Genomic DNA, 16,777 nt, shown 5'->3' on the forward strand with positions numbered 1-16,777 from the left:
AGATTGCAGTCTCGTGGAGGAGCATTTTTAATCGTAAGAAACTTCTGACACCTATTTTAGCTGTGGTTATTTAAGCAGTTTCTATTTTCTTTTAAGTGATGATGGTAAAGACAGGGACAGTGGTGATGTTGGTAATGAGAGATTATGGGGTCGATGTCTGACTCCCCATGACAGAAGACTGTTGGTCGTCAAAGACAGGTTTTTAATATCTAAGCATACAAAGAAAATGAGAGTGAATTTTAAGATTCTTCAGAAGGAATAACAATATACAAATGTGAAACTGTTCCAGAATTGCCAGAACATCTGTTTTGTTTCCATAGTTTTCTTTTTCCTTAGGCATGCTTAAATATTTTTTTCAGTTATATAAAAAATGAAATTCAAATATATAGAAATCTTCGAAGTTCATATTTTTATAGATCCTTGTGGATTATTGGGTTTACTAGTTTTTTTTGTTTTTTTGTTTTTTTTTTTTTGGTGACACAGTCTTACTCACTCTGTCACCCAGGCTGGAGTACAGTGGCGTTATCTTAGCTCACTGCAATCTCTGCTTCCTGGGTTCAAGAAATTCTCCTGCCTCAGCTTTGCGAGTAGCTGGAATTACAGGTGTGTGCCACTGTGCCTGGCTGATTTTTATATTTTTAAAAGAGACAGGATTTCACCCTGTTGGCTAGACTGCTTTCAAACTCCTGACCTCAAGTGACCCACCCACCTTGGCCTCCCAAAGTGCTGGGATTACAGGCATGAGCCACCACACCCGGCCAGATCTACTAATTTAAACATTAGGTAAACCATATAGTGTTCTGTGCTACCTAAACATAGCTTGAAAAATGACATTAGAGTGAAAAATTGCAAATTCTAAATGCGTTTAAATATTTAAAATATTTTTCCAGTGTTTGTTTTTACATTTTGAGATTTTTTTTATTGTTAGCAATCATATTTTGAAAAATTCATACAGTTAGAACTGGAGAGGAAGACTAATTATAAGATGATTAATTCCTAGACTCTGCTACCAGTGATGCTTAGATTATGAGGGGGAAATAAAAAGCAGACAGAGATCAAATGAGGAAATGGAGATAGGTGGGTGAGTGGAATGTAGAAAAGTAGAGACATTTTAAACATGAGATGAATGAAGATCTGGGTTCTAAATGATAACACTCGTGCTAGTGAGACACTGTTTAAATCACATAACCATATTACCATTGCTGAATTAAGGGAAGCTTTGAGGGAATTCATTTCCATTGACTATTTTTTTTTTCCTAAACCAACATTCGTTCAGCTTTTATTTGTTGGTGTGAAATATGCTATTATTTTGAAAAAACACTTTTAACATCCCAATGAAGTAGGTACAAATATTAACCCAAATTTAGGAAGAGGACAGTAGGCTAGGAGATTTGAAGAAGAAAGAGTAGAAAGAAGGGGGAGTTTTTTGTTTGAAATCCTGGATTTGCGATTGTATTTCTTTTACTGTTTTTAAAATGCCCCAGCCTCTCCTGTCATTGGCAGTTGATTTTATTAGGAGAAAAGTGTAAGCAGATGGAAAGAACATTTTTCCCCCCCTTTACAGGCCTTGGAGGTTTAGTGATAAATGCTGAGCTATATTTGCATACAAATCACTATCTTGAAAAAGTCTGCTTTCTTGACACTCTGGCAGTATAGTTCATTGCTGAGTTGTTGTTGTTGTTGTTGTTGATGAATTGCTGCTTTGTTTTTAGAGGCTGCCTGATTAACTTATTCTATTCTGGAAGCTGCCACAGTGACATTAAACCGTCTTTTGCTTCCTGTTTTGGAAACATTTGGAAATCACTTGCTGCTGAAACTTTTCTCTCTCTTTCTCTCTCTCTCTCTCTCTCCTTTTTTTTCTGATAGAATTTTCTGCGTTTTTATTGTTGCAAATGATGTAGCCTATTCTTTAATTTTGAATGGATCACACAATCATCTTTATGTGTCCAGCTGTCTTTTGTTGGAAGAGACATGTCTTAAAATGTTCACTGCTGAATCAGTTTAAAATGACTTCGGTGTTAAGATATTAAAAAAATTTTTTTTGTTTGTGTTTTATGGAGGCTCCATGCTTGTGAATGATAGCACATTGCTCAGACAGAGTAAACTTCTTTTCTTACTCTTCAGTACTGGGTATATTAGATTCTAAGCCAAAGTGAGCAAAAGTCTGAGCCTGTTTCTAATCATTCTCTTGGGAACTAATCTTCAAAGAACTCTTCTGATTTAAATCTAGGATTCTTATCTTAGTTGAGGTCAGGAGACTGTTTAAGAATTTTATACCAGAGGAAAACAATGTGTGTGCGTGCACACATGTACCATTTTGCGAACAATTTCAGGAGATTCATAGAAGCCCTGGAGCCAATCTGTAGACCCAGGTTAGGAAACTGCTCTAGGTATTTCTGGAGAATTCTATAAATTCAAGAAAGAAAAGTCTCCAAATTGTGAGCTACATGACATTGTCCCACCCACCATATCTCAAATTACATCACTCTTCACCTACTACCCAAGCCAGAACCTTGGAATCCTCTTTGATCCTCCTCTTCCTTTTTGCCCCCATTAGTCAGTCTTGTTGTTCCTACCTCAAACATACATCTCAAATTCTCTGCATCCCCACTGCCACCACCATAGGCCAGGTCTGTCTTGAATGTTTTACCTAGACTGCAGTAAAGATATTCCCAGTGGCCTTCAGCTTTGCAAAGAGAACCCAGAATCTGTCATACATCTCCACTCTCCACTGCCCGAAATGCTTTGGTGGCTTTCCCATGCATGGTGAATAAATCCAGAATGCTGACCAAGGCTATCAAGGGCCTGCACTCTTTCCTGAAGATCCAGTTAGAACAAGTGAACTGGGCTTAGTTCATGGCCAGCTTAGCTGGTTTGGCTTGTTACGGTCTTGCCCTTGCATTCTTGCACCTTTTCTTTCTCATCTCACCCCTTACATTTTCACAGTAGTTACTATGTCACTTACCTTTGTCTGTTTACCCTCTAGATTTCACATGTTTGAAAGGGAGAGGATGACTGTACCTGGTTGTGCTGTATCCTCAGTGTCTTCTGTAATACTTGCCAGGTAGTCGGCTCTTAATTCACAAATATTTACTGAATGAATATATGAAAAAATACAGAGTTCTTGGAAGTGTTTTGGCTTTATCCTTTTCTGTAATATTCGACTTTGTGATCTTTCACTAATTCATTCAGAAGTTCATTCACTGAACACTTGGTGAATGCCTCTCACTATAAGAAATCTTCACATCATTTATTTTAGGTTGCTAGCTCATGGAGGACTGATTTTGAGAGAGAAAGATGTTGATTCATATTCTGTGAGAATGCCAAATTAGTGTTAAGTGTGACTCTCTTCCATTTTTTTGAAATAAAGGATGTTTCTATTAACATTAGTAGCTGTCATAGAAGAGGGTTCCTCATTGTTATTAAAAAACATAGAACAATGTTATCTTCAAATTTTTCCAAGCTTCACTGAGTTAATAGTTCTCAAGTGTTCCATTTAAAAGACATGCAGTACTTTTGATGTGTGAAGGAAAGGCCAGTTCATATTTATTTTTCTATGCCTTTAGCTGGGTTTTTTTTTGTATTAGGAGTTCATAATTGACTTCTTTTTTTTTTTTTTTTTTTACTATTAAATATGTTTTTCTTAATGGTTTACATTTAAGTAAGTTGAGTCTGTACTGGTTCACTGGTCTCTTAAGAACCCACAGTTTGGGGAGCATTTTGAAGAAATTATTTATTAGAAAGAATTATTTCCCAGATTAAACAATGAATAAGCCTACATGACATTTCTTCTTTCACCATATATTTATTAAAGGCCAATTCTATGTTAAGCTCTGTGTGTAGCACCAGGAATGCTAGTTGAGCCTATCTATAAAGGAGTATTTCCTCTCTTCTAAGGATGCTTTGTCTGCTAAATACCACCCCTACCTTTAATCTCCTCTCTCCCTTTCTCTCATTTCCTATTTCTTTCCTTTCATATTTATAGTTTGGCTACTGTTTGCCTTCAGATGGCATCTGAACTGTGCTGCCTGGTTGCTCCATTGGCTTGGCCAGCTATATGGAAGATCTGATGGAAATTGGAATTTTTAGTGTCTCTTGAGTGGCATAAGCAAACCTAAATTTGGAATCCATGCTTTCAAAACCTGATAGAGCTTGCACTGAAAGAATCCTATCTATGTGGGAGTTTGGGCCCCAGGTTTCACTCTAGCCACCCTATGGAGGTATCTGCTCAGGGCACTCCCCTCATTCACGTACTGGTGAAATGAAACTGTGTATATGGTGAGGGTGCTACTAAATTTTTTATGTTGCATGTGGTTTTCTAGATCCGCAATGAGTTGCAGATTTTTAGTATTACTTTCTAATCTCTACTTCACTAAAAAGACTTTTACAGAGTTTTTGAAATGATTCTCATTACAAAGTGCATCTGAAGTTTAAAATAATGGCTCATTGGAGTTATCTTTAAATATTTCTTTTGCTGCTGAGTGCACTTTATTTCTTCTATTGCCATGCTCCTTCAACTCCTAACTCCTAAGAGCATTTTTACAACATGTTCATTTTCATATTGATGTGTTCCCATTCTCATGTTTACACATTATGGATAGACTCTTTTGAGTGACAGTTAATTTTCCTTTTCAGTACTCTCCTAGCCAGAATTATCTAAATTCTAGACACTTCTGTATATCTCTAGGACAATAACAGTAATAGTAGATTTTCATAATGATTACTGAGAGGCATTGCAAGTCCCAGAAATGACTTCTATGTCATTAAGAAAGGGAGAGAGGGAGTTCTTGGAAAAACATTTTTATTGCTGTCTAATTGAAGAATGACAGGTACTTGGTATACACGCTAATATTTTTTTCCTCCTTCATGGCAGCCAAAACTAATACATTCCTCAGTTCTTTCCTCCTTTCCTTATCAGAGCTTTAGAATCCTCTTCAACATGCTGCTCTAAATAGCTACTACAAGTTGGCTGGGGTTAGCAAAAGACGTAAATTATTTAAGAACAAACTTGCCCTACTCACTATGACCACAATGCTCAGAGGCCCCTACTGACCTATAATTCAGGGTCTCACTGCCAGAGCAGCTACCATTGCAAGGCACTGCTGCCTGTCTTGGTGAAGGAAATAAAGCTGTCGGTCACATACTAGCAGTTAAGGGCTTTAGCCCAGAAATGACATATATCATTTTTGCTCACAACTCTTTGACCTGTATTCCTTGAGCTTCACCCAACTGCAAGGGTCCAGAAGGCCTACCATATGCCCAGACATGGCAGTAACCTGAACTGTTTGGCAAACAGCACTAATGACTGCCATATCCCATTTGATGTATTTTAATGCTGAACTTCTCAGCATATTTCATTTCATAGAATGCTCTCTTTCTTTGCCCATGTGATTAATAGGACGTGTACTCACGTTTTTGTTTGAAAAACAGAAAAATTATTCAGGCCTCTCTCTGTTTTGGGAAATGATGCTTAAGGTTTCCAAAGAACATCCTCTGAAACATATGTCCTATATAGTGTTCTACAATATTAATAATAATAAATAATAATTATCATTCTGTAGTTAAGCAGATTTGAGCAGTGCTGCATACTATTTCTTATTTGTGAGAAGCCAGAATGCATCTTAGTAGAGTAAATCTGCTGATGAATACTGCAGTAAAGAGAGCTATTTAACTTCATTTCATCCAGTGTTTCTCAGTCTTCTTTGACCACACAGGTTTTTTTCTGTATAATGTCTAACAGCATCCCGTGGAAGCAGTGCTCTGCTATCCCACTCTGGTAAACACTGCAGTAGGTATTATACATGGAGGCTTTTATAACCTTGAGAGGCACTGAAACAGCATGGACATTATAACAGTGTTGTAACACATGCCCCTGGCTGGGATTTTCACTTAATAGCTACATGACCTTGGTCATGCAGTTAAACTTGTTTGGCCTCAACTTCTGAATCTGGACATTGGGAGGTGATATTATCTAACTCAAAGGGTTATTGATTAGCACTAGACCATACTAGGCAGCAAACAAATGTTATATGTTGTTTCCTTCCTTTAATGATATCATTTACTTATTTCCCACATACTTAGTTTATATGAGCATACTTTTTCCAGATATGATGCTCTTATCTCAATCAGTATAGCATTGCTTTGCATTGAAAAGTTCATAGAAAAATATGTGAAATTCAACCAAAGAATCTGTACCAGAATACTGTCAGGCTGTGGGCTCCCCTTTCAATTTACTTTCTTTGAAAGGCACTTGTTTACTTCTCTCTATGAAAATGATTCTTTCTTTTGAGCATCCAGATCAGTACAGGAGTTCTGAGGGCAGCTCAGGGCATGCTGCCTAGACAGGGATACCTGGGTTCTCTTCCTCCAGATGACCAAGGTCTCATCATATCTCTGACCCAAAGCGTATCCCAGGGCAAAACATGAGATAGTGGATATTTGTAAGATGCTTGCCTTGAGAACCAGCTCTGAGCAGAGTACTATCGTTATCTTAAGACACTGCTCTGGAATTTATCATATTCTGGAAATTGCATTTGCTTAAAATTACATCTGTGTCATTTATGGTTATGGTTGATGAATATCCCATGAACCCTTTATTGAGTTACTGAAATGAATATGTTAATACCCATTGAAAAAAGGTGTGGTCCAAACTAGCAAGATGCTTCTTCAGAATTATATTTATTAATGTTCAAGGGTGATATTTCTACCTTTCTGATACGAAAATTCGCCAAAGTGCTTACATTGTGAATAGTAGATTACTTTTTGAAACGCCACCTACTTTGACTCAAAGCTCTGTAACTTGCTATTTAAATCAAATAAATTGAATATTTTCTTGAAAAGTAGCTGACAGTCCATCCTGCTGTTGTTTTGTGAAATGACATTAAGAATTATTTTGAACATTGACAAGGCCTAGGAGTGTTTGTTAGAGTAAATAATGAATTATACAGGGTCTGCAGAGGTCTGCATTGCAAACTGGAATGTTCCTTGCTTATCACTAAACTACACACAGATCTGCAGTAGAGATGAATACAGACTCTTCTTTTTTATTAGTTCAGAAGAATGATTAATCCTGTGTTGTATTATTTGATACTGCCTTACTTCATATTAATATATACACGGGCTAATCAGCCTCATCAAAATCAGTGATATTTTGATGATTTGCTTTATTTTGGTGACTTCTATATTCTGAATCCCTAGAATAGATCAGATATAGAAAACTAAATGGGGGCAAGTCTGAGCAACTCTGATCATAATATTCTGCTGTCATCTTTAATTAATCATCTGAATCAGTACATTTCCATTTCTCTGTCAGTGCTCTATATTTAAATATTTCATATTTGTCATGGAAATCCTCCTAAAATTATTTTTAATCAATTATTATCCTTGATGAGCAAATTTTGAACTTATCAAATTTATTTTGAATAAAAATGTGGCAACATAATGGAAATGTTATGTAGTTGGAAAGGTTCTCACTATTGCAGCATCTCCCTTTATTCTGATTCCACCAGTCCTTTGCAGTTGGTTTTGCGGTTCATGAGGCAGTATGGGAGACCACAGAAATGGCACATGCATCTCATGTCGCGTGTCCATTCTCACTGGTGGTGACTGCTCGGAGGTTGTATTGGCAAGGATTTTGGGACACTCTGGTTAGAGAGAATTCTGTGGTGGATTATCGATGTCTGTCATAATTTACCATTGGAAAATAGTGGCAGATGTGCAATGTATTGCCATCTCAGTGTTAAAGAAAGAGATTTAGTTGGGGAAGCTCACCGACTGAGTTTCAATCCCAATTGTGCTCCTAACTGTGTGACTTTGAACAAGTCAAGTAATCTTTCTAGCCCTATTTTTAAAATCTGACAATGAAGGTATTGGAGTAGATGATGTTTAAGATCCATCTTGACGGGGCACGGTGGCTTGTGCCTGTAATCCCAGCACTTTGGGAGGCCAAGGCGGGTGGATCACCTAAGGTCAGGAGTTTACGATCAGCCTGACCAACATGGAGAAACCCCATCTCTACTAAAAATACAAAATTCGCCGGGCATAGTGGCGCACGCCTGTAATCCCAGCTACTCGGGAGGCTGAGGCAGGAGAATCGCTTGAACCCAGGAAGCAGAGGTTGCGCTGAGCCGAGATTGTGCCATTACACTCCAGCCTGGGCAACAAGAGCAAAACTCCATCTCAAAAAAAAAAAAAAAAAAAGAACATCTCAACTCTAAAATGCCATCCTGTATTTACTCACTAGGACAGCCAAGATACCTTGGGCCCCTGTTAATTTTTAAACATCCTTGGAACTTCCCAGTGTCCATACCCCTTTTGACTGTCATCTTTCCACTGCTCTTGTTAGAAGACAGAATATCTCTACCTTGAATCTGGGTTGGCTTGTGATTTTCTTTGACCAGTAGAATTTGGGACAATGTAAGCCTTAAGCAACTTCAGAGATTTTGCATCTATTGGGATGGAAGAGCATGTAGAGTGAAGGGCCTAGTGGACCCAGCTGAGCCCAGGCTCCAGCCTACCTTCCATCTGAAAGCAGTTGCATGAGTGAGTCCAGGTGAGACCCTCAGCAAAAACCATCCATAGACTTATGGTAGTAAAACCTATCAATGTTGGTTTGTTGTTGCTGTTGATTTGAGACAGAGTTTTGCTTTTGTCACCCAGGCTAGAGTACAATGGCATGACCTCAGCTCACTGCAGCCTCCATCTCCCAGGTTCAAGGGATTCTCCTGTCTCTGCCTCCTGAGTAGCTGGAATTACAGATGCCTGCCACCATGCCCAGCTAATTTTTTTGTATTTTTAGTAGAGATGGCGTTTCACCATGTTGGCCAGGCTGGTCTTGAACTCCTGACCTCAGGTGATCTGCCCACTTTGGCCTCCCAAAGTGCTAGGATTACAGTCGTGAGTCACTGCGCCTGGCCAATCAATGTTGTTTTAAGCCTCTATGATGTGGGGTAGTTTATTATGCAGCAGTAGATAAGTGATACAGAAACTGGAAGTCAGTCAGTGGCTCTCCTGAGTCTAGAAGGTCTGAAATGATCTCTGACAGTAAGGCACCTCTCTGACAGCTGAGGTGCCTTAGTTCTTCATGTTGCCACTTAGTAGGCTAGCTGGGATTTTTTATAGCATGTTGGTCTCAGGCTTCCAAGAGAGCAATAATCAGAGGTTTCAAGGTCACTTAAGGCCTAACGTTGGAAAGTCACACAGCAACACTGCTGTAGATTGGATATTTGACCCTCCAAACCTCATGTTGAAATTTGATCCCTGATGTTGAAGATAGGGTCTAATGGGAAGTGTTTGGGGGCAGATCTTTCATGAATCACTTGATAACATCTTTGTGGTAACCAGTGAACTCTCTACTGCTCTATTAGTTCCCAGAAGAGCTGGTTGTTGAAAAGGGTCTGACACCTCCCTCCCATCTCTCTTGCCTCCTTTCTCACGATCTGATCTCTGCAAACCGTTTCCCCTTCCACTTCAGCCATTAATGGAAGCATCTTGAGGCTTCCACCAAATTCAGAAGCCAGCATCATGCTTCTTGGGCAGCCTTCAGAACTGTGAGCCAGATAAACCCCTTTTCTTTATACACTACCTAGCTTCAGGTATTCTTTTATAGCAACACAAACACAAAGTAAGACAAGCACTCAAGGGGAGGGGAAATAGACTGCAACTCTTGATGGAAAGAGGGGTAAAGCCATATAGCAAAACAGCCTGTAGGACGGGAGGGATTCTTGTGGTCATATTTGCAAAGAGTTAACCACACCAGCTCTAGGCACCTGACTAATGCAAATATTTCTTTCTTTCATTGTGTGTATTCTGAGTTGGCAGTGTGTCAGCAAGAGTTCAGCATAGGGCTTGGCATGTGGTCACACCACTTTAATGCAGCAAAAACACCTAAAGCATTTATGTTCAAAAAGATAGAGATAGTCAGTTCTGGGCTGGTGGTAAGCATGAAGAGGAAGAGAGGAAGAGGGAAAACAAAAAGAAAGGATTGCCAAGTTTCTGGTAGTCTCTTGTGATATGAATCATGTGTTGTGAAAAGATCAATAATTCTCAGTAATTAGACTGTCCAACAAGCAATGGATTCAGTGTGTCTGACAACCTGACCCAGTGATAGAGGCTGCAGTACCTAAACTTTCTCAGGAGTCTGGCCCATGATGGAGCCCAAGTCATCTTGAAGCAACTGAAAGTCAGGATGAAGAAGGGCCAAAATGCCAGCTTTGTATCCCTCTTTACTTCCTCCAGCCCAGGCAAGTTGGTACTCTCATTTTTGATCTTCTTACAATTCTCTGTTAGGATGAAGGTGTATTCACTGCCCAGTGCTCAGGCCTCCTTTCAGTGTGGGATTGTACGTCTCACATGCTTTCTTTTTCCAAGGTTAGGTGTTTCTTAAGCCTTTCGCATGTTTGCATCGTAGCCTTCTATTTAATGGAAACAGTGGTTCCCTTCTATGAACAGAGTGACTCTGGGGAATGCAGGGCACAGTTTTAATAAGAGGCTAGGCAGAAATGGAGTCATGAAAGCTCTGAAAAGCATGACATCACAGCACTATCATTAATAACATGAACTATAGAATCAGACAGACTTGGGTTGAATTCTAGTTTTAATCTCATTTTGAGTGTGCTAGCGTGGCAAGTTTCTAATTTTCCAAAAGAAATTATTGCTTATAATTCATCTTCAACATGGGAATTATGATAGTATTAATAACTTATGGGTTTGTTGGAAAGATTGACTGAGTAAGAGTATGTACAAAAGTGAAATGGTGGTTTGGGCCAAAGGAGGAATGCTTAACAACTGTCTTTGAAGCTAACCTTAAGTTGCTAGACCATTTTTAAGGACAGATTTTGGTCTAGGTGTGAAGAAATGGTTCTACTTTAAAAGGCAAAATGTAGGATGAGATGGAAAAGTTTATCTAACACCCTGAGGCAGAGTTAGATCTGACCTCCTCTGTGCTCCCACAGTATTCTGTACTGATTTCTACCAATAGTATTCATCTCTCTATGTTGTAATGATCTGTTTACACTGCATGGCAGTTTGGGACATTACAATGTGAACTCTTCAAGGTCAGCTACTCTGTCCTGGTCACCTTAGCATCCTAAGTCCCAGCATAGATCATGGACTGAGAGGAGACTGCAGTGTTGGGATGGATGAGTGAGTAGGTTGCCAGCCCAATCCACTGGTTAAATCACTCCCCGATTTTTAAAGTCCAGTTTAAATCTCATCTGCTCTAAGAGGTCGCCTTTGGTTTTCATCTACTGTGAGAAATCTCCTTGTCAACTATACAACCTAAGTTATGACTATTGACCTTCGCTTCCTTTAAAAAATATTACTACTAAAAAAATCTCTCTAGATTATAGGGAGAAGTGGTAACCAGCTCCACAAGTTTTCACACATGATATGTACTAGATAAAACATTTATTCAATTCAATATATTAAGTTTAAGTCTTTGAAGGTTATCCTACATGTTGGCTAAGAAATCTTGACAGAGGTGATAATCCCAAGCAAACAAGACCCAGAAGTAAATGTGTCCTTATAGCCTATGTATAATATGGAATTTACCCATTAACAAAGCCTAAGAGGCTCCGGATTAAATTATATTGCATCTGTGATATTATTTTAAAACAATTGGCATATAAAAAGTGGCATTAGAATTACAAAAGCTGTCTGCTGTTCTTCAAATTAATTTGCTTTCCCTGAGTTGTTTTTCTAGGAGCAACATGCAAACAAGCAAAACTGACAAATAATAAGATTTTTTATGGCATTGAAAAAAAAAACTTTTGGATGTCATTGATATTACTAAATTTACATTAGATGCATAGGTTGTCTGATTCATTACATCAGTTTTCACAGTAAGTCATTGTTTAAGTGAAATGTCTTCCTTCCCCACTGAGTTGCTGTGTGTGAACATAGCCTAAGACAGCACTTACGGACTTCGTTGTAAGCTTGCATGGTTGTCACCCTTGCTGTGGTTTGGTGAAGCCAGGCCTAAGGGAGGGTGTAATTTAAAGCAGGGAGGAGGCATATGGGGAAGGGTCCCTTTTAACACAGAGAAAGCAACTCTGTGGGAGTAGAGGCTGGCAATCTGCTCAAAGGAAATGAAAGGAAATTCTTCATTTCTAAATGGTTCATTGACCCATGATAATAAAGCAAGCCTGCCAAAGATGGATAATTATCTTTTTAAGTATCAGATGCCCTGTGGGTGAAGGCCTCCCTACTCCTCTCTTGAGAAATGAACTCCGATTTTAAAAATGCTTCTTTTCATAGTTTACCATTGACATGAATTTCCTGATTATGAGCAAAATTAATCAGTTTCTTCTTTCTTTTCCCCTCTCTCTTATGGAAATCAGGCCTGACCAGCTGAGCTCAGTGTGTTTCCCCTTGGGCTCTGAGTTCTACCAATAGTGGAATGGGGTTGATATTCTAGTGAGACTAGCAATTGTAGAATTATGGTTTTATTATGCCCCTTAGCTGCTTAGCTCCAGGCAGGAGCATGGTGTCTTAAAACAACAAGAAAAAAGAAACAGAAAAATGTACAAGAGTTTGTTTCTCTTGTTAGTATCTAAAAACTAAACAAATTTTTTATATATATATATAGTGTGTGTATATACACACATGTGCATACATATGTGTATAGTAACTGAAATGTTACTGATGGGGTAACAGTGAATATTGATTTCCTATCAGTAATTAATCAAATTTCTATCCTTTTTTTCTCCAGATCTTATATGTTGCTGAGACCAGTAATGTAAATATGTTGCCTTGTCTAACTTGCAGAATGCATTAAGAATGTTTTATTTGAATAACGAGACAACCTCTTTCTTTCATGATTTAACTTCAAATGTCTTCTTTTGGATTCTAAAAAAAAATCAGTCTAAGGAACTCTTGTCATAAATTGCTTAACCACATGGCACATTTCTTAGTTATGGATAAAGTTCACTATACATTTTCAGAATGTCTACACTCTTTTAAAAATAAAATAAACATCTACTTTTGTATGTTCATTGCATAGTTCTCTTATTTCTCTAAACAGATAATGTAAATTAAAAATTTATCACCATGTTCTACTTAGAGAAACCAAGTGGATATTCCAGTTGCTTCTTCAACCTAGTGCCTTTGGCAGCTGAAGCAGACACAGCTTTAGAATAGGGGTCAAGAGATAATGGTCTAGAATAGATCTTGCCTCCTGGCATAATTATCTCACCATACACTTGAGTCTCTCTGTACACGTATGTCCCTTTCTTTTGCGAGAAATTCTTCTGTGTACCACAGCTTCTCCTTCAAAGTGTAATTATCCATGTATGGAGGCTACCTTTGTACTCTTTGGAGTTCAGTGGATGGTAAATATCTGTTTCTTCATTCCTTAGTCTTTGAGAGTTCAGGCCCTGGTCCAAGAGGATTCAATTCTGTGGGTATAAACTGCTTTGTTAGAACACTACCCAAAGCCAGCAGCATGGACCTTAACAGACCTTGCTACAGATGTCCTCGTGTGCCCGCTGAGGCCAGTGGAGCGCTTCCGCGACCTGCGACCTGATGAAGTGGCTGATGTGTTTCAGGTGACCCAGAGAGTCGGGACAGTGGTGGAAAAACATTTCCATGGGACCTCTCTCACCTTTTCCATGCAGGTGAGTGTACAGATTACTCAAAAATGATTTTTCTTCCTTTTTAAATCCTGAAATTGGGCTTACTCCTCCTGACATCTCACCAGGAAGGCAGATGTGATTGTTTGTATTTTATGTAGCAGCCAAAAAAAGATGTTATTAATGCAGGGCAGCCCTAGTGTCCATCGGCCCCAAGATGGACCATGGAATAGCATCGAAGGTGATGTCTGAGGCTTCTTTACCAAGCAGGTGGGAGTAATGGATAAGTGATTTAATGGACATTCAGACATTCCAGATTGCTTACTGGAACTGGGACTGGAGAAATCATTTTCATTCCATGGTAACTAATTTTTGAGCACTGCACGGACAAAGCCCTGCTCTAATTCCAGGGTGGCAGTGATATGCAGCTTAGGTTGGGCCTTACCTTTTATCTATCTTTAATTAGAGCTGCAGAGGTTGATCACAGATTAGTTAGAAGCTAGATTGACTGGTTGGGTGTGGCCTACTAACCAGTAAAGAAATCAGATCCCCAGTCACTGGAGATTTTTAGGCAGAGGTTGAACCAACACTTCTCAGGTTGGGAGAAGGATGTCCATGGTGAGTCATCAATAGGGAATTGAGTAAATCCGTAGTAACATACCATGAGCTCCTTCAGATCCTCTATAGAAAGGGCTGGTTTGTCAATGCATAAAGTCCTTCATGGCTCTGAAATTGGATGACTCTGTAATTGCCCTTTGGAAAGACACACTTTCAAAATGTGGGGATTCTGTACCCAGCCTGTTAAACTGAATGTTTGTCATTCTTCCTCCCCTCCTCAGCAATCTACCATAGAGCTTCAAAGAGACCAGATAAAGAAAGCCAGTGTTTTCAGGTTATAAAGGCTCTAACTAAAAGTGCTCATCTTCTCAAACAGATTTTTTTCTTTCTTTTTTTGCTGCCATATCTGTGTTAAAAGTAGCTAAACTTCCCCCAAATGCTTTGTGTGTGTGTGTTGTATGTCAAACCATCTGGGTCACCTCTAGGCAGGGAGTTCAGCTCAGAGTGGGTTTATCAAGCTTATGTTGCAAACGGTGTTCCTGGAGAGGCCAAACGAAGGCAGTGAATGAAAACCTCTCTTAATGTTTAGTGAGATACAAGAATAAAAATCACATTTATAGGAAATGACCATTGCTGGTTATGAAACATGTTTCACTAGAAAGATAATTCCATACATTTAAGAGCTGACTTGTGTTACCACCTAGAGTACTTTCGTATATGCAATGTGGTCAAACTTTTTTTGTACTGTAACTTACAGCAAGATATATATTTATTTCAAAATCATGCATGTCCCCCTGGCACGCATATATGAAATATATGCATATGCCTATATTGATAAAGGAAACCAGAGTTTCACAAAACAATGTTTACTCATTCTGTGCAGTCTAATAATTTTTATTCTATTAAGATCTGATTTCTGGCTGGATGCGGTGGTTCACGCCTGTAATCCCAGCACTTTGGGAGGCTAAGACCAGCAGCTCTCTTGAGCTCAGGAGTTTGAGATTAGCCTGGGCAACATGGCAAAACCCTGTCCCTAAAAAAATACAAAAATTAGCCAGGCATGATGGTGCATGCCTGTAGTCCCAGTTACTCGGGAGGCTGAGGCAGGAGAATCACTTGAGTCCAGAAGGTCAAGGCTGCAGTGAGCCGCCATCATGCCACCACACTCTGGCCTGGACAGCTGAGTAAGACCCTGTATAAAACAACAACAACAGCAGCAACAAAAACACCTGATTTATTTTGGTTGTAATGCTGATTGCAACCTATTACGTTGACTTCATGACCCACTAATAGGTTATGACTCAAAGTTTGAAAATCCCTGATATACACAGTTGCGCTTAATCCTTGCCATAGCAGGGCAGGAGTTCTCACCCCATCAGTCAGGCTCGTAGAGGTAGACAGACCTGGCTAAAGTTGCAGAAGCCAAATTCTGTTTTGGAATTTCTGATTGTGGAGCCATTGCTTGTTTTGGCATCTCAACCAACTGAGTATCTGCTTTTGCTTTTTATTATGGCCGGTTACTTGGTGAGTTTGCTCATTTTCAACTAAGCTTCAGAAACAGACAAAGGGAACCAGGTTGGGAAAAGGGTCCAGCTACAATGAACACTACCATTGGTCTCCCCCAAGGTCAGAATAGCCAGAGAGGTCTCTTCTCATATGAAATACCCCATATTCTTGCTTAATGGCTTATGTTTATAGCAGATTTCCTGAGTAGAAGCTTAAAGTAATCAGACTTTAATTAAACCACATCTAAAGATAACCAAAAGGTGTGATACTTCACCTCCCCAAACATTTTCAGCCTTCTTTTAATGCAGTTAAAACCATAGCCAAGAGCAAAGAGCATGAAAAGTAGCAAGGAGTTGGCTTGCTGGATAATTTATATCATTTTTATACATAACTTCTCACTCTCAGGCGGAAATGGAGAACTGTCTAGTCCCACACATTTGAAGCCAATGGTCCCCATGAGAATACTATAAATTAACACACAGTGAAATTGCATCTAAATTATTAATGGGTGATATTTCTGAATAAGAAGGAGATACCATCTATCTATTCTCACCTCTGTTGGTTTTTTCCTACTTCTAGGATGGCCCCGAAGCTGGACAGACTGTGAAGGTGAGTGCTTATTATGTGCATACAAATTAATAAGAGGCGATTATGAGAACTAATAAAAAATCACAACGAGTCATTTGCAGCACATTGCTGTTTCATTATGTTATCTTCGAGGTCAGAGAGACCCTCAGTGTTAGAGCCATAAATCCTGACATTATAAACTCTGCCAAACAATATGTTTCCCATTAGTTTACAAGACATTTACTTTTAGTAGTAAAATTATTATTGTGCAAATGCTAAAACAGAAACTAAATCAAGGAGTCCGGAAACAGAAGTCAAAGTAGTTCATGTGCGGGAGTGTCTAGGAAATAGCATGTGAGCTTCCTGTGGGTTTTTGCAGCCCCATGTTAAGCCTGGGGTGTCTTTGACACACCTCTGCTTCTTGACATAGTCTGCTTTTGCTTCATTGTTCTTGAGTGCAGGGATAACCGCAGCAGTAGCATCAAGCTGCCTCCCTTCCTTCCTGTCTCTGTGCTTCTCTCTGTTCTCCTTCTCGTCACCCCCACACCTACTCTTTTCCTCCCTATGTACTTAATACC

General features: G+C 39.2%; 1 protein-coding gene across 1 annotated transcript in view; it reads left to right on the forward strand.

Moving 5' to 3' along the window:
* Positions 1–16,777, forward strand: part of FHIT (fragile histidine triad) — a 1,350,907-nt gene that overhangs the window by 1,059,096 nt on the left and 275,034 nt on the right. The window contains exons 4-5 of the mRNA XM_011998356.1: positions 13,468–13,613; positions 16,212–16,241. Coding sequence (XP_011853746.1) covers positions 13,468–13,613; positions 16,212–16,241 — 176 coding nt within the window. The remainder of the gene's footprint in view (positions 1–13,467; positions 13,614–16,211; positions 16,242–16,777) is intronic.

Source organism: Mandrillus leucophaeus, unplaced genomic scaffold (assembly GCF_000951045.1).
Source record: "Mandrillus leucophaeus isolate KB7577 unplaced genomic scaffold, Mleu.le_1.0 Scaffold57, whole genome shotgun sequence".
NCBI classification, from domain to species: domain Eukaryota; kingdom Metazoa; phylum Chordata; class Mammalia; order Primates; family Cercopithecidae; genus Mandrillus; species Mandrillus leucophaeus.